Source organism: Amblyomma mixtum, chromosome 3 (assembly GCF_055824585.1).
Source record: "Amblyomma mixtum isolate Tamu chromosome 3, ASM5582458v1, whole genome shotgun sequence".
Lineage (NCBI taxonomy): Eukaryota > Metazoa > Arthropoda > Arachnida > Ixodida > Ixodidae > Amblyomma > Amblyomma mixtum.
Window position 1 is genome coordinate 240,166,398 of NC_143014.1, and position 25,813 is coordinate 240,192,210.

The 25,813-nt window shown below is 44.3% G+C and overlaps 1 protein-coding gene and 1 long non-coding RNA gene across 6 annotated transcripts in view; one reads left to right on the forward strand and one right to left on the reverse strand.

Annotated features, from left to right (window-relative positions):
* The window catches only part of LOC149354127 (uncharacterized), a 532,700-nt gene that overhangs the window by 409,501 nt on the left and 97,386 nt on the right, over window positions 1–25,813 (reverse strand). For 2 of the 3 annotated variants that reach the window (XR_016291176.1, XR_016291177.1), the window contains one exon: window positions 21,731–22,084. The exons of the other annotated variant lie outside the window; for it this stretch is intronic. This is a non-coding gene — a long non-coding RNA (uncharacterized LOC149354127). Of the gene's footprint in view, window positions 1–21,730; window positions 22,085–25,813 lie in introns of those variants that run through there. 3 annotated transcript variants of the gene reach the window in all.
* LOC149354134 (uncharacterized) lies at window positions 11,849–24,786 on the forward strand. 3 transcript variants are annotated; one of them, XM_089583077.1, is made up of 3 exons: window positions 11,849–12,334; window positions 19,442–19,497; window positions 24,653–24,786. In XM_089583077.1, the coding sequence occupies exons 1-2, from the start codon at window positions 12,083–12,085 to the stop codon at window positions 19,490–19,492; spliced, it is 303 nt and encodes a 100-aa protein (XP_089439203.1). In that variant the 5' UTR covers window positions 11,849–12,082; the 3' UTR covers window positions 19,493–19,497; window positions 24,653–24,786. The 3 variants fall into 3 exon arrangements, 1 of the variants encoding a protein (XP_089439203.1); XR_016291172.1 differs by lacking the exons at window positions 11,849–12,334; window positions 24,653–24,786 and adding an exon at window positions 17,817–17,958 and having other exon boundaries at window positions 19,442–19,467; XR_016291173.1 differs by lacking the exons at window positions 11,849–12,334; window positions 19,442–19,497; window positions 24,653–24,786 and adding exons at window positions 17,817–17,958; window positions 18,397–18,451.

The window sequence follows — 25,813 nt, forward strand, 5'->3', positions numbered from 1 at the left end:
GATACGCCCCTTCCTTCTGGCTATAAAGCTGCGCAAGTCGTCGAGAGCCTTCACACATCGGGCAGCGGTGGCGGTGGCACGTTGCTGCACAAGAGTGCTCAAACAACTGTTTTGAATTTGCAGGTCAGTTGTCTTTTCTTACTGTTGTTAAGCTGCCAGTGCATACTGCCGCCACTGCTGCCACTGCTGCCCATGGTCTAGTGTCTTGCTTGCAATGTCATCTGAAAATTTTGATCCTTGTTCTGCATGCTACGAAGACATTATAGATGGTGAAGAATTTATGACTTGTGCGGATTGCTGTCAAAGGTTTCATATAGGGAAGTGTGCAGGGGTTGGGGAGCGGAGTTTCAAAGCAAAAAATGCTGAATTAAGAAAAGCCCTGAAATGCTTGACATGTCGATCTTCGGCGTCTCGCAGTCATGATAGCAGCAGTAATGCATCTTCTGCTGTCTTATGCAAACAGCTTGCTGAGATTAGTAGGTCTTTGGCAAATCTCACAGCCAAAGTGGATGATCTGACATCTTTGAAGGAAACCGTTTCAAGCATTGAAATGTCTGTACAACATATGTCTGACACGTATGACAAATTGCTCGAAGTATCTAATAGGCATGACAAGGAAATCGAGCTCCTACGTAAGAGAGTTGACGACATTGAGGCAAACCAGGACGAGCAGCAAATTCGAAAACTGCGTCAGGAATTGAACGACCTGAGCCAGTACAGTAGGCGGCAAAACATGGAAATACATGGAATGCCTGTGACAGATGGTGAAGATTTACTGAGCAAAGTAAACAGCCTTGCTGTGAAGCTTGACTTGCCCACACTTGTAGCAAAGGACATTGAAGGGCTACACCGCCTTCCATCTCAACCTGACAAGGTGCCTGTGGTTTTGATCCGTTTTGCCAACCGATCCACAAAAACAGACTGGATTTCAAAGCGCAAAGAATGCGAAGATGACATTCGATTCTTTGATAACCTGACGGCTTCTAGCAGGAATTTACTGTGGCTCGCTAAAATGAAGGCTAAGGAAATGAAGTACGCTTTCGTCTGGTCAAAGGAAGGAAAGATCTACGCTCGAAAGCAGGCTGGTGCACGAGCCATCAGGATAGCTTGTGAGGAGGACATTGATAAGATGGTTTAATCACTGTTGCTGCGAGACTGCGCAGTACACCTGCTCAACAATGGCTTATTTTACTGCCGAGTCATTCACCGACTTTCTAAAGGACGGTGCTTACAATCCTCGCAACACACTATCTCTTTACCACTTGAATTGTCAAAGCCTAAAAAATAAATCAGAAGAAGTAGAAGCTGAATTAACTAAACTGAACTTTAATTTTGACCTTATTGCCTTCACTGAAACATGGTTTACCTCAAATGCAGATGTCAGCGAGTTTCCTGGTTACAAACCTATTTCAGTATTTCGAGATGGAAAGCGTGGTGGTGGTGTATCTTTATATGTGCAAAATTATTTGTGCTTTGAGGTCTTGTCGGATTATTAACTTGTTTGTACTGATTTTGAAACTGTCTGCATTGCTTTTCATAGAGTTGCTATTATGGTTGTGTATCGCCCACCTCAAGGAAATTCTGACAATTTTTTTCGCTTCATTGATTGTTTTCTGAAGTTTGCAAACCAAAACAACTGGCGTATCATTGTGCTAGGTGACTTCAATATCAACTTTTTGGAGGATAACGCTCTGAAGATTAATTTAAATGAAATAATGCTGTCTAATGGTTGTGACAATACTATTGAATTGCCTACTCGCATATCCTTGCACTCTGAAACATTAATTGATTTGTGCTTCACTAATTTCCCACCTCAGAGTTGCATATCCGGTGTTTTTTCTTCTGGGATTAGTGATCACTTGCCTTTCTTTTCACTTTTTCCTGATACGACCAAATTGAACAAACCCGTTCACGCTCGTAGAGTTAATGATGAGAAGAGCATCTCCACATTTTGTCACTTGTTGTCTACAATTAATTGGGTAGATGTATATGGTGAAAATGACTCGTCCCGTGCTTATGATATATTTATTCAGAAGCTGCTTGAATGCTATTACGCTGCGTTCCCAACTCAAACTATAAAAAAACATAGAAAGGCTAGAAAAGAATGGATGACAGGAGCACTTTTGAAACAAATTAAAGAAAAGAACAAAATGTTCTCTCGTTTTTTGGAAACGCGATGCCCGGATGATTTAGTTAAGTTTAAGAAGTTTCGAAATAAATTAAACTCAAATCTAAAGAAAGCTAAATCTTTTTTCTATATTAATAAGTTTTCGTCAATCTTACACAATCCTAAATTACTTTGGCAAGGTATTAACGTTATTATAGGGAACAGGAAGAATTGTCTTCCCTCTGAGCTGAAAGTCAATGGGGTGAATTATGCTGGAGTTTCCCTTGCCAATATGCTGAATGAACACTTTTTAGCTGCCGGAGCATACCGACCCTCTGCTAGCTGTCATTCAACTCGGACTGTAGACTCATACTTACCCTCTTGCAGTACTGAATCTATATTTTTGTCCCCTACTTCAGAGGATGAAGTTATTTCTATCATTAATTCTTTTAGGAACACCTGCTCACCTGGAGATGACGAAGTTGCTGCTTTTCCTATCAAATGTGCTGTAAATATTATTTCTGGCCCTCTTACGCATATTTGTAACAGAATGCTACTTTCTGGTGTATTCCCTAGCAAATTAAAAGTCGCACGAGTTACCGTTTTATTCAAAGGAGGCAACAAAAATGACCCAAATAATTACCGTCCTATTTCGGTATTGCCTTTGTTTTCGAAGTTAGCTGAGCGTGTACTCTATAGGCGACTAAACAATTTCTTACAAGCTAAACATCTTATCTGCCCCCAACAGTATGGCTTTCAGGCCGGTAAATCAACAGAATCTGCTCTGTTAGATATTAAGAACTCTATAATTAACAATTTAGAAACTAAGCTTTTTTCAGTTGGAATTTTTCTTGATCTGCGCAAAGCTTTCGATTCTGTGCAACATACAATACTGCTCCATAAATTAAAGACTTACGGGATCCGTGGAGTGGCAAATTCACTTTTGGAAAGTTATCTAACTGCACGGATACAGTACACTCAGATTCATGATGTAAAATCCAGTTTTGGTATGATAAAATTCGGTGTCCCTCAGGGTTCAATTTTGGGACCACTTTTATTTATTCTCTATATTAATGACATTGTAAACATTCCATTAACTCCTAATATCATGATGTATGCCGACGATACTAATGTCTTTTTTTCCTGCTCCAGTCTCCAAGTAATTGAACACCAATGTAATGCCTGGCTTGAGGAGTTAGCGGTTTGGCTCTATGTTAATCAACTTCAATTAAACGTAAACAAAACAAAGTTTATGCTCTTCCATCCAAAAAACAAACCATTAGATCATCACATCAAACTATTTTTTAATGACTTTAACATCGAGCAAGTTCATAGTTGCCGGTTCCTTGGTGTGTTTTTTCGTAGCGATTTGGGTTGGACTGATCATATAAACTACATTAGACTAAAAATGGCCAGATCTATTTGTTATTTATCGTGTTAGACATCTCCTCCCACTACAAGTTAAAAAACAGCTATATTTTGCCCTTGTTCATTCTCACCTGGTGTATTGCAACCTAGTGTGGGGTACATGCAACAAAACTGATTCATACAAATTGCTTTCTCTCCAGAAAAGAGTTCTACGTTTATTAAGTTCAAGTTCATCTGTTGAAACAAATCTTTTCGAAACATTTCATGTTCGCAATTTCTTTCATTCATACAATTTTAGTTTGGCTCTTCATATTTTTTATAAAGTCAAGCATGACTTTAGCTCTTTTTCTAACACTTATAATTCAAGAAACGTTGCGTATGGTCTACGTTCCGTTGCCCTATCTACTGCGAGACCGAGAACAAATTATGGTAAACAAACAACCGATTATCAAATTATAACATTGTGTAATACCTACCAGTCTCTTATTCAGATTGCTTTAGAAAGTTATAGTGTGTCTGTATTCAAGAAAAAACTGACGATTCTTTTCTCGCCCGGTTAAATTTCAGCTATTTCTGTATACTTAGTTGTTTTTTTTTAGTGTGTGTTTGTGTTCTGCTTTTTTTTAAATGTGCATATTATGAAATGTTTTGTTTATTGTTAATTGATATTTATTATTGTCTATCATTAACTATTTTCTATTGTGATCATGTTTGCTCATTGTTTTTTTATCTCTTGTCCATTCGGCCCCCGTTTCCATGATGTGTGATCGGGGTGTAGGCCTTGTCAGGAGGCATGCTTGGTCTACCTCCTTTAGCCTCACCTCGAGGGCATATTGTATATAATATGGCCAAATAAACCTACTACCTACTACCTACTACCTACTGATACACACACTGTAATAACCTTTCACGTTTGGGTGCGTGTCATTTCATTTACATGTCTAGATGGGGTAATGGAATGTTGTTAATCTCTTAGACAAGAAAATATGGCCTGCCACAGAGTGTAGTCATCTCGAGCAGTTGATGCGTAGACTGTGTGTCATTGCTCCACTTCACCTTGAAAGTGCATACAGGTTCTGTGACAAAATGCTACAAAAAAGGGCAGAAAGGAGTGGGTGCCATCTGCAATGCCTGCTATGTATCTAATGCACCCGAGCTACAGCCAGCCTGACAGGAAGTAGACAGGGGAGAAGATGGGATGAATAGCGACAAAAATCATTTACTAGTATATTTTAAAGGCTAACTATCTTGAAATAGCTCAGGCACCGTGTGTTGGCTGTGCCCCATGCACATGTATGTCAGTAGTTCAGTAATCGCTCGCATACGGTGCAGAGCATTGCCAGAAAGCTGGATTGTTGCCATGGTTATATTATTAGCGATATGTAACATTTCACATCCCAAGGGTGCGCTTGTGCTATGGCAGATGACGTAGTGAGCTGCTCCAGATTACTTTCGACCGTCTTGCAACATCAGCACAGGCACAATCTGGATTTCATCTGAGTACCTGGTTTCCAGCAGTAGAATGACAACCACTGACACAGCACCATGCGTGACTGCAGATGAGGTGTTTGCCATTGTGCAGGTCCGCGGCCTGGGTTCAGTTCTGTGCCAACGCAAGCCTGCAGCAGTTACAGCCGTGCCAGCTGCGGGAACGTGTAGTCTGTTCGCTGCACTTCAGGCCATCGGAATTCTTGCGTCCTGGACGGCTACACCGCGCCGCTTGCCCATCTGTTCCTTACAAGAAAGGTAACCAACAGTGCAAATGGTATTTCCAATCAAGCATAAATGCTCCAAAGTATAGCCAGTAAGAGAACATTTAACATGTCTGTGCCATTATATCTTCGATGTATTTATGCTGATTATGTGATACATTATGCAGACTGGTCACTCAACGGAAGAAGCAGCCCCGCTGCTGGCCTCGACAGTGCTGCCTGCCACAGCAGGTTCTTCTCCCTATCTGGTAATTATGTATGAAAAACCTGTGAGAAAAACCCATTCTCCTCAACCTAAAAGTCGTCGAAATACATTGTGCTAATAGGCTACCAACCGCCCCTGTGTTAACAGTAGCGCTTTCTGCTATGGTTGGTGGTACTGTTTGGCAGCGGTGGTGTACCCTCAAGCGTACGTGACCATGTTAGGACCATGGGGGACGGACCAATTATTGAAGGTTATTTAGTTTCCTTTCTTGGTGTGTAATGCAGCTGGTACAGTGGTAGCATTGTTCATGTAACTTACAATGTGTGTGTAGGCAGCCGTGCTGCTCCCCATTCAGACTGGTTTGTCCTTTGTTCTCTGTGTAGTTGATCACAGCTATGCGGTGAGCGCTGAGGAGGCCGAACCGATGGATGGCGTAACATGTTCGTTTCCTACACAGCCCCGGGTTCGTTTCCTACACAGCCCTCACGCCTCTGCTGCAGCTGGTGATAGTAAGTAGCGTTACTCAATAAGCAAAACAGTGCCATTATACCTTTGGAAGTATGAATTAAGTATACTGAAACCGTTTGTGTTAGTAGGTCCCACGGTTTTTACTGTTTCAAATTGACAACTCTCCGTTGTTATGAGCGTTTCTTTGTTATTTGTGCAGTGGGTGATACGTGTGACGTGGGAAGAGGAGCTGAGCAGGGCGAGCTTATGGATGGCATGGCAGTTTCGCCTTCTGCACAGCCGTTGGTGGAGGCTTGCCCTGCTGTGTCTGCTGCTGCTTGTGGATGTAAGTGACATTACTCAGTAAGCAAAACAGTTACATTACATATAGAAGTGCGAAATAGGGAATCCGTTTGTATCTGTATTCCAGTGACTTCTCTTCAGCATAGTACTGTCGGAAGTATGAAATATGTAAATAATTTCTGTTGGTGTGCGCAGCGATTTGTTTTCAACATGGTTTATTTGTTGTGGCTGTTCTGAAGATTGAAAGCCATCTTCCTTGTTGCTTTCTGTGTACAGGTGACCACACCTATGTGCTGCCTGGAAGGGATGAGAAATTGTTGGCGCCTGGGCAACTACTAGTGGAGGCTCTCACCGGCCCCCTCCACTGTTTCTTGTGGTTAACGTAAGTACTGCTACCGATTCAAGGAAACTTTCGTGATGATGTTTTGCTCTTACAGTACTATTCCAAAAGTGAAATAATAATCATAGTATACAATTTTCCACAGCGCACTGGAGTAAGACGCTTAAAAAAACTGTGGAGATAGAACTTAGACATTGGGGTAGGGACATGCAAACAATTGTTTCGATCAGGCATGGTTATTGAAATTAAATATACTTTAGAGATGTGAATTTTATACCTGTATGTGGAAGATATGTGTTTCCTCTGATGGCTGTGATTTCTCATCTTGCAGCGTGCCATGCCCACCGTTGCAAGCACAAGCTACATGCGCTGAAAGTGAAGGCGCGCCGGTTCCAGGATCAAAGCATGAGGCTGCAACGAAGGCTCCAGCGACAGCGTCAGATGAGGACTGTCGCCGAAATAGTGGAGGGCGTTCGTGCCCACGTTTTGCCCGCCGATAGTCCTCACAGAACAAGTCGTTTGCCATGGGCTTGTATTTCCATAGCCCAAAAGGGTACAGATACTGTAGAAGGCTTCTTAAGCTCCCATCTGTCAGGTCACTGCAGCTCTGGCTTCAACGTGTTCCACTGAGAGTTCGATTTTATCCGGAAGTTTTTGAGCTGCTAGTGCGGCTTGCAGGTTCTGCTGCGCATACTTTATGAAATGCACATCATGAAAGAGCTGTCATACAACCTTTCAGCAGACAGGTTTCAACAGTAAAGATAAAGGTGTGAAAATTGCAAAGCCCTCGGCTCCATGATAAAACAGTGCATACTCAATGGAATCAGCCACGTGTTTTTTTTTTGCCCCTAGGGCTACAGTTGCTGATCCCCTTTAGAGTTCCGTTTTCCAATGCTTCGATTCCCGTTTACAAGCTGACATTGGGCCAATAGCCCTTGTGTGTGACCAAGGGAGTAGAAACACTTCCACTTTCCAGGGCCTTGTAAGCCCCAAGAAACCATTAATAGATGCCAATGGCAAGCCTTTTTTTTTACTCTTTGATGCTCCTCACTTGTTGAAGTGCTTGAGGAATATGTATTTTTAAGTATGATTTCAATGTAGCGTACCGCACCACATAACAGAAAGTTCATCCTTGAAAGAAGGTTGTGAAAAACATTCCCAGGAGCCTTCAAATGCTATTCGAGTCCAGTGTTTGTGGTAAAATTTCAACCTAAATTTTTCAACATGTCTGTTAAGCTTGCTACGCTAGTATTCAGCAACCATTATGCAACTGCAATCTGCGCTGTTCACACATAAATAGCACTTTCTCCATATTGACATCTCGCGTCTCCGGTGTTCTCAGGTGGCGCATGAAAGGCTAGGACGTCGAAGTGTGCCTCGCGCTGGCTGACTGCGGAACGCTGTTTGCTTGAGATCTCTCCCTATGTTTCGTCACAATATATATGTTTCCATAATATGTTTTACATGCCATCACGATCGTATGCAGGAAGGTTGTTTGTTATAACCTCCACATATCCCACAAGTTGATAGCTCCTCTTTTCATCGCAATAAGCGCTCTGTTCGAAAAGCACTTGTGAAATAGCTGCTCCTTACCTATTAAGTGATTGAGGAATATGTTTTCCATGCCATCAGGGTCGTATGCATGAAGGTTTTCTTGTAACTTCCACATTTCTAACATGTTGCTAGCTCCTCTTTTCATAGAAATAAACAATCTGTCCTAATAGTGCATGTGAAGTAGATGCTCCTGACCTAATAATGATAATCATCTCTTGCAGTAATGTTTCCCGTGCCATGAGGGTCGTATGCAGGAACGTTCCTTGTAACCTTCACATTTCCCACATGTCGATAGCTCCTGTTTTCATAGAAATAAGCACTCTGTTCGAATAGCGTTCGTGAAATAGATGCTGCTTACATATAACTGTTTCAGGAATGCTTTCCATGCCATCAGGGTCGTATGCATGAAGGTTTTCTTGTAACCTCCACATTTCTAACATGCTAGCTCCTCTTTTCATAGAAATAAACAATCTGTCCTAATAGTGCATGTGAAGTAGATGCTCCTGACCTAATAATAATCTCTTGCAGGAATGTTTCCCATGCCATGAGGGTCGTATGCAGGAACTTTCCTTGTAACCTTCACATTTCCCACATGTCGATAGCTCCTGTTTTCATAGAAATAAGTGCTCTGTTCGAATTGCGTTCGTGAAATAGATGCTGCTGACATATAACTGTTTCAGGAATGCTTTCCATGCCATCAGGGCACTATCCATGTCCATTCCTTGTTGTGACCTTCACATTTTCCACATGTTGAAAGCTCCTGTTTACATTGAAATAAATAAGTGATCTGTTCAAACAGTGCTTGCGAAATAGATGGTCATGACCTATTAAGTAATTGAGGGAAATGTTTTCCATGCCGTCAAAATAGTAAGCATGAACACAACCGTCTTTGTTTGTCTTCATAAGGTATTATCAGCAAACAATTGCAAAGTTATTCTCGTCATTCCTTGTTCTGGCTGGTGGTGTGTGTACATATGTAGCACTGTAATAGCCTAATCCGTGACATTATTTTGGCGTCATCAGGATGCGGTGCATTTTGCGACAATGGTTCCAAGAGGCAAGCAAAGTGGTATGTGGGGTAACCTCTTGTTTGCAAGATGGTTAGGGCTTGTGCAGATGCGAACAGAAGCAAAACGGAGCCTGCAATGACATTGAAGCCATATCTGTTTTGCACGCCATAGCTAGGTTTACAGGCATGGCATGCTATAATGATTGCTGGTATTGTTTCTCATCTCATGAACACAAACTGCTTTACAACGTTTACTACGGCGGATAAGATTGCAGTCGGGCCACAATAGTGGGCTTCATTAACTGATGTCTGCATCTGTACATTTAGGGCAGTTGAAATAAGTTGTTGCAGTGGATCCTGCTTACTTTAGGACGCTTGCATCCCCTTTATTAGTACATGTTATGCGCCCAATTTGCCCAATTTCTGGAGCTCTGCACTATGGTCTCTGTTATATCTTGTGTGCAGCTTGAACACCTTTAGTGCCATATACACGCTGTCATTACTGTGACTTATCTGCAACACAAGTGAATTATCGACTGTATGTTTGTGACGCGTGCTGAGGTGCTCGGCAATTTTGTTTGCAGTGATTATGTAATCTGAAATTTGGGAATGCATGAGTGGCCTTTCGGCTTTTTTTGGTGTGGTATTTTAGTGATCTACCAATTTTCCGTATCTTTATGTAAAAATATTTTACTTTCCTACCGCTCTGTATGTACCACTGCTTCATGAAAAATGTTTTCATCCATGCCTTGCCATCAACATCTGTTCTGCAACTGTCATGTTGTGTGAGTCATGTTGAGTATCAGTTTGCAGTGCACATATTTTCTGGCAGTGATAATCTAGTGGCAGTGCGCCTTTGCTACTGTTTTGCATTGTTCAGGCTGGTCTTATTTGTTACATACTCATAAATCGTGCTGCGATGCTACAATATTACTTTTGTCACTGCTGTGGCATTGTCACTGATTGCCCATGGAAGACAGAAAGTTTCCTCCTATATAATGGTCCGTATGGTGAGAGGTATCAAATGTGCTGTTCGGATGGTTAGATGGTAGTTTGTACAGAAGTGCATGCTGCATAGGGAATTCTGATGATTTCCTAGTGCTTCCAATAGGACAATGGTTGTGCTTGTTTGCTGACTGTTCTAGGGTAAATCATGCATGAGCATCAATGTTGTTTGTGGTGTAGAAGCACTGGGATCAATATGCACTTGGCAGTGGGTTTAAGTAAGTGTGCTTTACATCCCTCAGAATGTTAGGCAGCGCTTTAATAGTGGAGAGTTTTTCTTATAGCGTGAGTCGCTTTAGGACGTTAAACCCCATAAAACAAAGACATTAATAAGAAATCTGTAACCTTATCTTTTGCAAACATCAAGTGAATCCTGCTTTGAATGTCTACAGTGCTTACATGTTGCTGAGCACTGAAAACTGCAACTGAAAAGGATTTTGTACACCTTCAGTTTTGTAGACATGTTGACATGATACGGTGTAGTGATCATATATCAGGAAAAAGTGCCTTATATGTCACATGTTACGGTCTGGTCGCTATGCAAGATGTACAGTGCTCAGACAGATACTGTTTCTATTAGTGTGTTAAGCCTGGCTTGCATGGAGTGAATTTTCCTGGCGTAAACAAGCTGCATGCGAAATGCACGTAAACGTGAAGCAAAAAAATGCACCGTTGCACGTGCTATAACCTCCCATCACAATGCAAGTTGGTGGCATAGCTACGTTCATATCACACAGGACACATTTTTGCTTTCAAGAAAACTGCCACGCAGGCCAGGGTCCAGGCACACACCAGGCTTTAATGAGGTCAGTCGTTTCATATCGGAATCTTCCTCAGTAATATCCAGGAGCTAGTGCCAGCTTGAACGCTTCGTGCGACTACAAGCTCATTTTTTAAAAAGAAAGGTGAATTGAATATTCTTAACTTTTTCTTGATTCCCCATTGTGTATGAGTGCTCCTCGATTTTGTTTCATTTATGTGCATTGCGTTTGATTGTATTGATGAAGATGTCTGTCCTTTGCATGTTTTAAAGGAAGCCCTAATTTTGCTGGGAAAGTGCAGTGCTGCTTGCAGTGCATTTATGGCATTTATGCACACCAGGCAAACTACCTTATTTTTATATTTTAAACTTTCCTCGCGGATTACATCAGCACTTTGTTTTTGTGTCACTAATCAGATTCTTGTGTACTATGGCTTTCAACTCGTTAAATCATCACTTTTATTAAAAATATTGCATCACTGTCCTTTTCTGTGTGAGTACAACTCAACAAAATTCTACCACAGCCCATTGCTTCCAAACTTGGGTGCTCAGAAACAGCACCCAGGCAAGGAGTCATTACACCTAAAACTAATGTGGCAGTAACATAAATAACTGCCCATGTTGCCACATTACAACCCTGACATTCAGCGCGACACCTGAGGCGAGGACGAAGGAAAAAGGCAAAACGAGAACTGACTACCTAAAAATAGCGTTGGTGGTCGGCACTCGTCGTGTCTTCTTTCTTCGTTCTCGTGTCGGGTGTCGCGCTGAAGCGTCGCGGCGTTCAGCAGTTTATTTTTCCCGCCAAGCAGCACGTGACGCTGACATCACGAATATGACGCCACTAAAACACGCGACTTCGACGTCTCGTTTTTGTTTTAATTATGACGTCACTTTTTAGTTGTCCACGCATTTCGAAGACGGCGCTGGCTGCGCACCACAAGCCGCCATGTTTTGAACGTATGGGCTTCTATGCAGCCTACGCTAGATGCTACCATAGTACATCTACCTTGGTGTGTGTGTGTGCGCGTCGGGGGAAGGCGGTCCGTCGACGTGCGTTCTTGGCGGACTTTCTCGTGAGTTTGTGCGATAATCGTGCGTTTTCTCTGTACCACGTTAATGTGCGAAGTCAGTAAACCTTTTTCTATATTTCCTAACTGGTGTGACCTGTGTGTGTGTCAAGAAAGTGTTAACATCTCAGAAGTGGGATACTCGAACGCAGGACTTTAGGCCTTGCGAACTGAGCGGCAGTTGTGAGACGCAAACGACGCGATGAGCAAAGACGAAATTTCGACCAGGGGAGCCTCAGCTGATGGCGACGAGAGTGGTGCGACTGGCGTTGATGTGCGTGATCCTCTTTCGGCAATGAGTGCCGACCAGTGTGATGGTATTTCTGTGCGCGAACTATTGAATTTTCTCATGGAAAAGGACCGTATCGTGACGACGCAACTGGAACGCTTGACTCAGACAGCGACGCCGCAGCCTGTGTCAGCAGGGACGCCGGGTGGCATTTCTGCGTTCCAGGTAATGCCCGACCTCAGTAACAACATAACGATTTTTGACGGCTGCGAGGACGCACCCTCAGCACAGGACTGGATTGAAAATCTTCGTACAATGGCGACGCTACACAGTTGGCCTGAGTCTTTCATGCTTGAGACCGCGAAGTCCCGTTTGAGCGGACCTGCGAAAGATTGGCTGCGTTCGAGGAGAATTCAGGGTTGCCAGATGTCTCCGACCTCAGGTAGCCAAATTGGCCTCCGCTGTAGCCCAAACGTAGCCAAAAGCGAAATTTTTGCGCAGCCCAAAAGTAGCCAAAAATATTTGTCTTTGTGACGACATTTCTTAAGCATATTGAATTAATTTTCGGCTACAATATTTACATATTAGATTTCTTTCCCGCACATGATGTCTGAGGGGGTGCGCACGGCGTGTTCTTTCCGTTGTTACATTTCCCATCCGTCATGCGCGCTAACCAGTGCTGCTAACCAGGTGCGCTAACCAGGTTCTAAAGATGGGGCCGCAGTTCCACTTTGCAGGTGCGGCAGTAGGCCATATCACCTGAGGCAGGTGACGACAGCCAGTCTGCACGCGGAAAAGAACGGCGGCGCTATATAACGTAATCACAGCTCTAGTTTAGGAATATTTCACCTTTTAAATGTTCGCGCGCAGATTAGACACATCGACAGTGAAAATACTTTACTGTATAATTACGCAGCCTCACATTTCAATTTTATGCTTTAAGAGAAAGGTTCACACTGAGAGCGTCACCTCAAAGCATCTAGCATGCGCCTTCTTGAAGCTACATTCTACGATATGCATGAGCTCAGAATAAATCAAGGATATATGCCATTAGATGGTAATCTGTGTCGATTTTATCTTCAGTCTAACAGCACGTTCACAATAATGAGAAAAACATATTGCCCTTGAATTCCGGCTCTTTTTTCCATTCCTTTTGGAGTTCCGGATGTACATCGCCCACGCCCATTCTGATTAAAGTTCTCGTAGCGACGGATCTAATGCCATGTCATGCCACTAACTTCCGCCGCCTTCGATAGTTACAGTGGATTCCGCGCAGCGCCGAAGGATGGCTCCATGGCTCCGCATGAGTGCACGCAGATTACGCAATGGACACGGCGCTCTCGCGTCGCTCGCAATGAATCTCGAGGGCTGCACGTGTGCCGCTTGAGGCTGCAGAAAAAGCATAGGCTCTTGCGAGTGGCGCGCTTGCTGTGTCCACCACGAGAATAGGAAGAAACAGAAAGACCTTATCAATGCGTAAGCATTACTTGCCTCATGCGTATCTTGAGCAGAATGTGTCCGCAGAACCAGAATAAACAATACAAGAAAAGAACATGCCTGGCGGTGGGTTTCCAACCAGCCACCTACCGCAGCCGAAGCGGATGCCCCAAACCACTAGGCCACGTCTACGATTAACGGTTAACATGTGAGGATCACGAAACCAGGCAACAGAAATGAAACAGTAGCATTTAATGCTTACGCATTCGCACCACGTTAGAAGACTTAAGTTCTCTTAGTGTTTTCCCTCTATTCTGGTACCATGGTCACCCGTGGTGCACCGTCGATGGGAGAACGCTCACATGTGAAGACAGCAACAGTTTTTGTTCGGTGGCGCGCGCGCGCGGGTGGCGTTAGTTCGCGCATTAAGTGGAATTTATAGGCCGTGACGTGTTTCCGGGGGGCAACTTTCACGTAGTGTCCACTCTTTATAAAAGAAATCGAAAGGCCATGATCCTTGACCGCCTGAAACACATAAGTTTCCTCGAACACAGCGTTTACAAATTGTCATTTTGTAGCAGACGCGCTCAATTTCTTTAACCTGCTATAGCCTGCATTTTGATTCCAGCATTCCTTTTACTTCGGTCACTCTATAATTGTAACAGAGCACATTATAACTACTTTAACTTTTTTTCACGCATGAAAAAGATGTAGCCCAAAAGTAGCCACATAGCCAAAACGAAATTTCTGACGCCAACTCGGACAAAAAGTAGCCCAATTTGGCTATTAATAGCCCAATCTGGCAACCCTGGAGGAGATCCGAAATCAAAACTTGGAAGGATTTTGAAGAGCGTTTTCGGCGAACCTTCGTGAGCCAAACACGTGCGGCAGAACGCTGGCGGAAAATGCACGAGCGTGTGCAACAGCGCAGCGAAGGCTCGGTGGCTTATTTTCACACCAAGGTGCGATTGTGCAGGAAGGCGAACTTGGACTTCTGGGACACTCGTGAACAGGTGATCACAGGACTACACTCGAAACAACTCAGCAGGATGCTGCTCGGAAAAAGTCATGAAGACGACGATGATATCCTGCACGACATACAAGAATTCGAGAGGATTGAGCGTGAGAGGCAAGAGTTTTTCGGTTCAGCGCGTGAGCGTAGACCCATGAGCGACGAAGCACATGCTCAGAACGCTGGTGCGTTGCATGCAAGGAAATCAGTCGACGAGGGAAGTACCAAGGATCGGAGGCCCCCTCTGTGAAATGAAAAAGGAGAGCGAAAGTGCTATAAATGTAGCCAGTTCGGTCATATGGCGAGAGACTGTCCGCAACCAAAACGACCAATGAAGTGTTTTCGCTGCAACGGAACGGATCACACACAGCGTCACTGCAAGCAAGTATCGCAGTGAAATGAAGCAAATGCGGTGAGTGAGCCAGTATGGCAGGCCAAGAGCGCAAGCGTATTACTGAAACAAGTTACACTAAATGGAAGGTTCACCCTCATTGGACTCATTGACACAGGCAGCTCTAGCTGTCTTCTGCGTTCATCTGCAGCAGCACGATGTTGCTCAGAAATTGTCCCTGAGGCAACGGCCCTGTACGGTTTCGGAAGTAGCTCTGTGCCCGCAACAAAGAGCATTGGAAAATGCAAGGCGGATTTAGTCATCGACGGCGTTTTGGCAAGGGACATACCCATACTTGTAGTCCCAGATGAAGCCCAGTCCGTGGATCTGTTAGTCGGAAGGACATTCACGGAATTGCCGTATGTCACATATGCAATAATAGGAGGTTGTTTGAGATTTTGGCACCGCGATGACTGTCCGTTCACCCACCTGGAGCCCGATGAAGTCCACCAAAGACTTAGGCTGAAGGCTAGGGAGGAGTCTGTTTTACAGAAAGACAGTGAACTGGATTACGCTGACTGCTGAGCAAAGGCTCACAACCCCCGTGCTGTACAGGCATTGTGGACAAGATGTTCTACTTGACATGAAGCTGGGTGAAGTCACGGAAGCTGTCATACTGAAAGGTCAGCCACTTGGGAGAGCAACACCGGTCGAGGTACTGGAAGTTTTTGCTGGAGGCCCGAGCATGTATTACGTAGAGAAGGGAAATAGCACGAGCAAGGAAGTGTGCATGCTTCCTGAGCGACAGCCGATACGGCGCTGTGAGGTGCGCGTGGGACCCTCTGTGACGGAGTCGCAGCATTCAGAACTGGTGGATGTTTTGAACGAATTCCGACAATGTTTCGCAATGAATGCGGCAGAATTGGGTTGCACGACGGCGTTGGAGATGGACATTGTTGAGGTCCCGGGTAGCACCCCTGTTGCATTGCGACCACATCGAACAAATGCCGAAGGGCGAGAAACAATTAGAAAAATCGTTTAAGAGTGGAAGGACCTTGGTCTGGTGACCGAGACAAACTGATTATGCAAGCCCTGTGCTTGTTGTAGACAAGAAGAACGGTGAGAAGTGCTTGGTTGTTGACTTCGCAGTCAAGCATCAGCCGGGTACACAGATGCAGCATGTTGAGTCGAGAACCAGTGGAGTGTCCGCGTGATACTATGGATGAGTTTTTGGAGAAACGCTTGGAGGTGTACCTAACCTGCAGTCTAGAAGACCAGATAGTTGCCACGCAAAGAGGAGATGAAGAGCTGCGACAGCTTATACAAATACTAGAGCAGCCGGTACACGACCGTTCAAGAGAAGACAAGAACAGAACAAAGGACAATCTACTCAAAGACGGCCGACTTATGCGGATCATCAACTATGACAAGGAAAATGTAATGGAGTTTGTGTTACCAAAATGTATGAGGAAGGCAGTCGTGGTGCGATGCCATGACCTGCTTGGTCATTTCTCACTGGACAGAACAGTGGCAAAGATCCAGGAGAATTTTTGGTTTCCTCGGATGCGCAGCTACGTGCGAAAACACATTGCACAGTGTTTTGAGTGCATTTTCAACAAGGTCCCTGGTGGGAAGAAAGAAGGGCTTCTCAACCCTATTCCACCCGGCAATCGCCCTTTTGAGACGGTGCACTTGGACCACATGGGTCCGTTCGTTCTAAGCAAGAGACGGAACCAACACCTTCTAGTAATCGTTGAGAACTTGACGAAGTTTGTGCGCCTTTTTTCCCACTCTCAATACATCGACCAAGTATGTACTTCAAGCAGTGGAAGAATTCATCCTCGAGAGGGGTCTACCTCAGACCATCATCACAGACCGAGGAAGTTGCTTCACCTCAAGAGCCTTTGAGGAGTTTTGTGCGACTCGGCCAGTTCGACACGTCTTGAACTCGACACGTCACCCTCAAGCCAATGGACAGGTGGAACGAGTGAATCGTACAGTGTTAGCCGTTATCGCCACGGCAATGAAGGACCCAGAGCATCGGGATTGGGATACCATCTTAAGTACGTTGAGTGCAGCCTGAACAACTGTGAACAAAAGCACGGGCAAGACTCCTTTTGAAATGCTTCATGGCTACAAACCAGCCTTTTATGGGTTAGCCCTACAAGAGCTAGCAATGGACGGTGAAGACGCATGGAAGGACCCGAGTGAAGTAAGAGAAACAGTACAGCTGCGCCTGCAAGAAGAACAAGAGAAGATTAAGCAAGCGTACAACCGGCATTACCCCGCAAGGATGTATGATGAGGGCGAAGTGGTGTTTTTGAAGGCAGCGCCCCAACACACGGGAAACCCGACTAAGACGCAACCCAAGTACCGAGGCCCTCTGGTGATAACTGAAGTGTTGCCTGTTGACACATACAGAGTGGCAGAGCTCAACAAGAACACCAAAAAGAGATTCGCAACGACAGCGCACGTTTCACAGTTGAAGGCGTGGTCAACAACAACTAAGACGTCTCATCTGGACGACGATGAAGCGTCAGACGAGTCCGAGCACAATGTGGACAATAATCAGCCCGATGAGCCTTTGGCACTCAGACACCCACGCTGGCAGCGAGTAGCACCTGCCAGGTTGCGAGACTGTGTTCCTTGAAAACAACCATCGTCAGGGAGCCTGAATGGCGTTGTTGGGGCACGGCTGGGAGGTGAGAGGGTACCTGAACATCGAGAGAGCAAACTCCGCAGAACTACGCATGCGCGCCCAGAGAGTAGGTGGAAAGGAGGACGGTTGGCAGATGTGACGCCAGAGAGTTTTTCGGTTGTTTTCTGTTTTTGCGGCATGTAACTCTCGAACCCAGACGCCTAAAATTATGCCGAGGCCGAGGATGGCGCGCGTTTCAGAGAACGGGAACGGGCGAACTCGTGTATGCTCCAGCGTCTCGTTGCGCTATCTGCGCTTTCGTTTCTCTCTCGTGAATCGGCCCGCTGCTGTTTTGGTAGATGCGAGCTCGGTGAATTTTGCTCTCAGTTCATGGTTTAGGCAGTCCTACCTTCAACCTTTTCCAGACTGAGGTGAGTGCTGTCAAAATAATTCATTGTGCACGCGCGATGTTGTTTCGTACTTGCCCGCCAACTAGATAAAAGTGTTCGTCGTCGCTCTGTCATCGCCTTGTGGCTTGTTGAAAGAGCTGCTGCACGACTGCGCAAGTGTGTGACGGTCTCGATTATTAATGCGGCATCTTCTGATGTAAATTTCGCGACATCGTGAGGGTGAAGGCGCGCGAGGAGACCGTGGAGTGGCGTCGATGAGGTCGTTTTTTCGCGCTTGAAAGGACTTGCATGTTTGCTACTGTGCACCTATCGATAGTCGGTTGCCTCTAACGAAGGTTTGTCTTTTTCAAGATTCATCTCCTTCGCTCATGGCCTCTGTATAATTTGGCCGCAGCTGTTATTTCTGTGTGTGCCAGCGTAAACGCGCTGGACTGTGGGATTTTACTGCCTTCCTCGCAGCTTCAGCAGATGGGGTACGTGGCTTGCGCTATCAAAGCGTCGGGATTCCCGACAGGTAGGTGGCGTTTACCTGTGCGGACCAGATGTATGTTTTCCTTCCTTTTTCACGCGGTGCTGCAATGCAGGAGATCAGCTTCTTTGCGATACTTCCGAAGAGCGAAAGAAGGGGTTGCTGGCCAGCGGGGAGCCTAAGTTTAAATATGAGCTGGCTCAGTGTGAAAAAAAACTGGCGTACCTCGGAGTGCCACGAACCTTCTGTACAGCATGAGACTGCAGCAATGCATTCATTGTGCTTATCCGCTCAGGCCCGTCACTGCCAAGTAACTCATGTGTAAGGCAACTGATGCCGCAAGGAATACGTGACTTCATTAGCCTTCAGCTAGCACTAGGTCGATGCCCATGGAAATATTTATCGCTTTACAACCGAAATAACTGCATTGGTATAATTCTTTGCGTTTGTTTAAACATTTGGGATGCCTGTCCCTACCATAGTTTCCCAACACTTGTTCTGTGTGCTGCAATGCATTCGAGGAAACTATGGGAAAGATTTCGAGAAAAAAATTAATGCATTCATAAGTAACAGGCAGTGCGTGCCTATAAGCCGCTGCCAAGGGCACTGAGAGGGTATTCAGACAAACCAAAGATGGCGCTGAGCCAGCATGTCTTTTGGAGGAGAGCTAGCAGCCGCTGTGTGGACTTCATGTGGCTGTCAAGGGACAAGGCAGCAGCTGCTATAACCACTTTCCAGCGCAGTTCCATGCAAGCAGCATTTGCAGCACTTACTGTATCAGTGAATCCACTACACTGTTTCGTTTGTTGTAATTAATTGTTTTGGAAATGCACATCTAGTGCATTTACGAAACAATTAATTTGTGTGTGTATCAACCAGCAGCTACCAATGTCGTTACTTTGTTTTTCTGCTGCAGCAGGAACCCTCACTTGCTTTACTCAATTCTGGGAGTGAGTTTGTTGAATTCATCTGTGCAAACTGGCCGTGTTTGTAGCATTACTCTGATCTGCAGCGTGCGCCTTTCTTTATTTGCAGATCCTTCCACCAGCTGGATTCTACCTGGACCTCATTACCACAGTGAGCTGAGATTGGTATGGCGTAATGCATACTTTCGCTGTTTCCACAGGTTCAGAGCGTGCTCCTGGTTAAGTTTTAAAAAGTTTGAATTTTTGAAAGCATGCCCGCAGTGTATTTACTTTTATTGTGGAGTGTGTATTTTGGCACCTCTGCATTTATGGTACGCTGTTGTTTGAAAAGTTATTCTGAGCACTTTCGGCTACATGATTTGCAGAGAGAGAAGTTGGGGAAACATCAATGCACCTATGTAATTTGCCTACGGAATGAAAGCAGCAGATTTAGATCTGTACAAGTCTGTACTAGATTCATAAGCAGACAGTGTACCGTATAGAACAAGCTATACACAGCCTCTTGTACATATATAACAGCTATTGTTCTGTGGGGGCACCCTTTATGTGAAGCTGCTGTGGTGGCTCAGTGATTATTTTGCTCTGCTACTGACCTGAAAGATGCGGGTTTCCTAATGCCTAAAATTCCTAAAAAAAGTATTGTGTGGAAACACTGTGCGATGTCAGTGCACGTTAAAGAACCCTAGTTGGACGAAATTTCCGGAGCCCTTCACTATGGCGTCCCTCACAGCCTGAGTTGCTTTAGGACAAGCCCTCATAAACCATAAACCTTCATGTGCGGTGGTGTCCAAATCATAGCTTTGTTGAAGGTAACTTGGCATGTAATAGGCCACAGCTTCTTGCAATCACTTGAGAGCGTCTGTTGCAACTTGTATGAGGCAACATGCCCCCAGATCTGTCGCCGTGTATAGCAGTTGCTTGGGTAAACTAGAATTCAAGACAACCCTTCGTCTGGTTGCCTTTGAGTCGGGTGCCCAAGTGGTTCAAAGTTGAAACTCTTAATGGACTACAGACACCTATTTTTAGTTGCATGTTTTCTTCTTGCAAATGATGCATTGGACATTGAACTTATGGATCACCACTTGCTTTCGCCTGCAACTGCTAAATAATTTATAACTGAATTTCTTATTTCATGTTGTTCTCGTTTCGGTTTTATCAACCGAACAATGGCGGTGGCATGTAGTTGGCCTTTAGGTTGCGTCAGCAGGAAGAAACTTCACTATACATGCTCTTACGTAGGTTTGATTCACTACAACACTTAAACCAGCCTGCTTCTAAAAATGGAATGGCAACAAATGACGTATCAGAAGTTGTATTGCCGTTTTTATCGTGTCTCACGTGACCTAGATGCCAACTGCACATCACAGCCATCGTTCAGTTGATGAAACAGAAACAACGTCGGGAAGAAATACAATTCTAAATTATTTACCGGTCATTGGTGAATATCGCACGGTGGTACTACCAGCAACGAATGAAACGCGAACAAGAAATCTGAGGCGGCAACCCAATAACAGCAACATATTAGCTCCTTGGGAGTAATTGCAGGCTAGGTTGATTTGCACTTCTGAAGAAGGGCCCTTGCGCTTTTGACGTGAAATTGCCATCTGTAAGTGTTGAACTTCCCCTGGCTAAGAGCTCCTCACAATGCTATTCGTGGTTGTGTTGTCTTGTTCACGTTTCATTTCTTGCTGATGGTACATGTATATTAATGTCTAATGCATCATTTGAAAGAAAACACGAAGCAAAAATTTGGTGTCTGTAGTATTTTAGCCACCCTGTGAGATACTCTTGTGGAAGTGCTACAGAGAGGAAAGGAAAGCCCACTGCATTGGCAGCATTTTTGCTGTTTTCCTTCATGCGTTTTCTCACTTGAACAGTTTTTCTGTAGGTAATGTGCAAACACACTTCAAGTGAGGACTAAATTTATTGTAATATCTAATATTTTATTATTGTTTTATTAGTGCACGATTTATATTGATGATACTTCTTCCAAAACTCCAGGGTCTTATTTAGCTCTCTTAGGCTGTTGTACCATTCTTTAAATCTCTAGAGCTGGTTAACTTCTTCATGTTTTTGTGCTTTCTGTTGTATATTTCTGCTCTGTTAGCAAGAAAGATTAATCTCCATCAAAGTGCACCCTCCCAAACAGAGTGGTGACATGCTCGGTTTATTAATGCCCCTCCGTCTCTTTGTTATACTCCTGTGTTCATGTAGGTCTTAGAGGAACTGAAGTTTTTGTGCATAGGTGAGTATATAGTTTGGAATTGAGATGTGAACTTACAGTTGTAAACCACAATTCTCAATTTCGCAGTACATGCACCGTGACATGGTGCATGTACTTGTGTAAGATAAAGTAACACACCTGTCCCCTTTGTTTCAAACTGCATTTGATTTCCACTCTTTGGAGTGTAACTTTATTAAATCAAGCTCTGAATATAGAATGACAGCAGCAGCTTTGTTAGCCGGGCCACCATCAATGCAGAAAACAGTACCGTCGATACACCCAGCTCTGTATGGCATTTGCGAGTGCACCGTAAGCACAGTTAGAGTAGTTCTAGGCAGCGCTGGCGGCAACGAAGGCAGCACACTATTGGAGAGATCAGTTGCCAGTGCTAATCAGTGGCAGTCGTGGAAGTAAGCCAGAATCTTGAGCTTCTCTCAGCAGCAGTCCTAGTGGGCAGGTCGGTGCAGGCGTAAGTCCTGAGCAGGAACAGGGCAGTCTGAAGTCCATAGTCACCACTCGTGGGGAACGCTGGGACAGAAGAAGGTATCTGGGTTCACAGACATACTTTGGTGAGGAGTAGCTCAGCTGCAATAGAGCAATGTCATTAGAGGGCAGGGACTGCGGAACTTTTTTTGGGGGTGGGGGGGTTGGGGGGCAGGACTTGGAGTTTGTTCAGCTATTTGTTTATTTATTCCATGTTTTACTAAAATAATTATTGAATTTTATTTCATTTGGTTTATACTCTTATATTTTACTGCTCAAAAATATATTTGTTATTGCATGTAAAACTTAAATTTAAATCGGCAGCTTTATAACCTTTTCCAACCTAGCGACCAGTACACTGGACATCAGAAAAAAAGCAATGAAAAAAATCAAACAAAGCTAACTCAAAACCAAAACCATTTCGATGGCTTCTGGAAGAGACGAGGAATATCTCCATCATGATAGTTCCTCTCTTGGCTGCATCTTTTTAGGAGGCAGCTTCCACGAGCAGACCGCCACGCGCGACGTGCTCAAGCAAACAATTTCTTTTAAAGTTTCCTCTTCATCCAATTCAAATATATAAATTCTCGCAAGTGAATCAAATTTCATTTGAAACAATGTGGTTAAAAGTTTGCCCTAGTTGTGAGTAGTTTTTTCGCAATGTGATAATATTTTTACCTCCAATGTACTGGTCCCTAGGATTTAATTGTTCGTATTGTTTTAATCCCTGCGCAAGTAGGTTACATTTGATTTTCAATATTGTTTGGTGCCAAAATTACATAACTCCCACTATCGTTCGAGAAACACCCTGATGTGGATTTGTCGTGCAAGTAATATGCTTCTTCGCACCATTTGGTTGTTTTATTTGTAGGAAAGACTCTCACTAATGAGGAAATTCAGGAAATTTTTTTTGGAGACTACTCAAACCTTGATGTCAATTCGTACTCAGGCTGCAAAGCGGAAAAATTCCAACAACAGTTTGTGCTTCACAGTGAAGAAAGTAGCTACAATTCTTAAAGTGCAGATGAAAATGTGCTACTCCTAGGGCAACAAATAAATCCCAGTGTTCAGTATACTGGACATGGTTCTCCCTTGAAAACCGCTGTACTTGCTGCCCTCGTAATTTGTTTACAAGCTTTTTAATAGCTTCTTAACGAGATAAAACCACCACAAATTTTTGTGCTCGCCACAAAAATTCGGGATGAAAAGGGATAAAGATGTAGATGCAAGGAGTGATCAACTGGATTCAGAAAGTTTGCGCATAGTCTGTGTGAGTTCTGCAAATTACATTCATGAACAGGGGTCTGTAAATCAACTAGTACTGTAGCGATGTGATTGGTTGAGGATACTCAGATGAAATGCTTTATGACTGGCTATAAAGCAACTAGCTGAGCCCCGCTGTGCTTTACATTAATAATGTCCTAAAACTGAATGTCCGAAATCTCATCTGGGTGCATATATTAAGTTAGTCCTTAAGGTGTATTACAGTATATTTAAGAAAGTGATGAATACATGCATGATACAGTAAAATACAGTGAACATTCCAGTAACCTGTATAAAAATTTCTTTCGTAACAGCTATATATGAAAATCAAACTTTATTTGGCTGTTAGCACTCCCCTTCCCCCACTTATATGAGTATGCCAGTCATGCCAAAATTAAATTTATTCATTCATTTACTTGGCCGTCATGTTCAACAATGGGAAATGAGCACTTGCTGCTGGAGGAGTAAGGTAGAAATTGAAAGCACCACCTTAAGGGTATGACGCAATGAGTTGAACGTAGTGGGTTCTTTCCCATAAATGCAGAACATCATTCTCTACTTTACATTCAGAGGTCCCTGGGAGTCCTCATACCACTCCTGGTGTAGTGGTGCAGTGGTTTAGAGGTGCGCCACTGCTCTTCTGTGGCAGGTGCTGTCAACGGTGGGACTTGTGCGACAAACGTTGCTCTCCCTGAGCGACCAGTCATTAATTTAACTGCCACCCGCCACGGTCACCAGAAAATCCGGTGTCAGCGTCGGCATTGTGTGCGAAAAACCGCGTGCATGGCTCGGGCAGGTGGTGCCCATAGAGCATCGTAGGAGGCAGGTGGGCCATCTTGGTCACGTGACCTTGCGGCGTCATCACAACCTGCCCACCAGATAGTGAGCAAACTGCCTACTTTGGCAGGTGGCAGTTAAATTAATGATTGGTCGCTCGGGAAGAGCAACATGGGGCTTACCACTGGGAGTACCTGTCATCGCAGGGCAGTGGTGCATCACTTAACTGCTGCACCACTGCTCCAGGAGGGGCATGAAAAGTCCCAGGAGACCAATAACGCTATCGTGTCATACCCTTAGGGCCGAGATTAAGTGCCCCTTCCAATTTTTCTTATTCTAGGTCGTGGTCTAAATCTGGAATTCCTTCTGTTTCGGTTGCTATAATTTTTTATCAACTGCATAAAAACCTGCATACTTTAATTGTGACGGTCAGTGCAATTGCTTCATCCACTACGCATTTCATTGTGCTAAACAAAAACTTATTCAAGTTGTCGGGAAGCATGGGTAACCACAAGGGGAAAGTTGCACATCTACTGCCAGGGCAGCTGTCGTGGTTCTTTTGTGTGCTTGCAGGTCCAGATCAGCTTCTTCAAGCCCTTGTGCTGCACTGACAGCATCCAAGCAAGTTGTATTCCTTCTGTCAAGGAGGATGTTGTTTTCTGAAAATGTTCTGCGAGGACTACAGCAATGTATCGATTGCTCCAATGATGACATACTGCGTGCAGCATGAGAAACCAAATGGTAATAGGAAGAGCACATACCAGCACTGCCTCACAAGTTCAGGCTGCAGATATTATTTTGTCACAGCTACAAGACAGTGCTGGCACGCATATGTGTTTGTTCTATGGCTGTCTAATTTCTCACACTGCACAGTTTTATGTGCTGCCTCCAACTAGCCCAGCTTGCATTGCAACCTACATTCACGGCTGATAGGAGACTGTGCATGCAAGCTGCTGTTTACAGAAGTGGTATATCTTGATATACAGGGTGCTCCGTATTTATCAGTCGGGGTTGCAAAAATATTCTCCTGCGCAAACTACTTACCTGTTTGGACTTGAGCACTGGCCATAACGTAGCTTATGATAGTCTGCATTTTTCAATAATTGGTTTAAACAACAGAACTTGCTTGAATTGTCCGGAATCGGCGAAAAACTACAGTTGTCTGCACGGAGAATTTTTGTCTAGGTAAGCGGAGCAGCATATTTGACAGGCTGTGCCAACTGGGGTACTGCGAGACCTACCCCAGCTCCGAGCAGGGATATTGTTTGCCTTGCAGTTCACCAGATGGCAAAGCCTCTCAAATCGGCTATCCCGCTCGCCTCCATGAAAATTCCGTGCGCAGACGACTCCAGTCCTTCACCGATTCTTGGCAGTCCAGGCAAGTTCCGACGTTAAAGTATTTATCGGAAAACACAGATATCATAAGCTACCCTGTGGTCTGTGCTTTAGCAGAAATAGACCAGTGGTTTGCGCAAGAGAATTTTTTTACAACCCTGACTGATAAATATGGAGCACCCTGTACATGGTGCCTGTACAATGCAGTGAATGCACTGGCAAAAAGTACTGCAAAAAGCGATCTACATTGAGATGGTCATTTTTCTTTCCACGATTTCATTCCAGAGTGAAACAGTTATATTTTACTTCTGTTTTTGGAAAAAAAAGGACACACAAACACGTACAAAAAAAAACTCGCACAGTGGCTCAGGGGTTATGGTGCTTGGTACCTAACCCGAA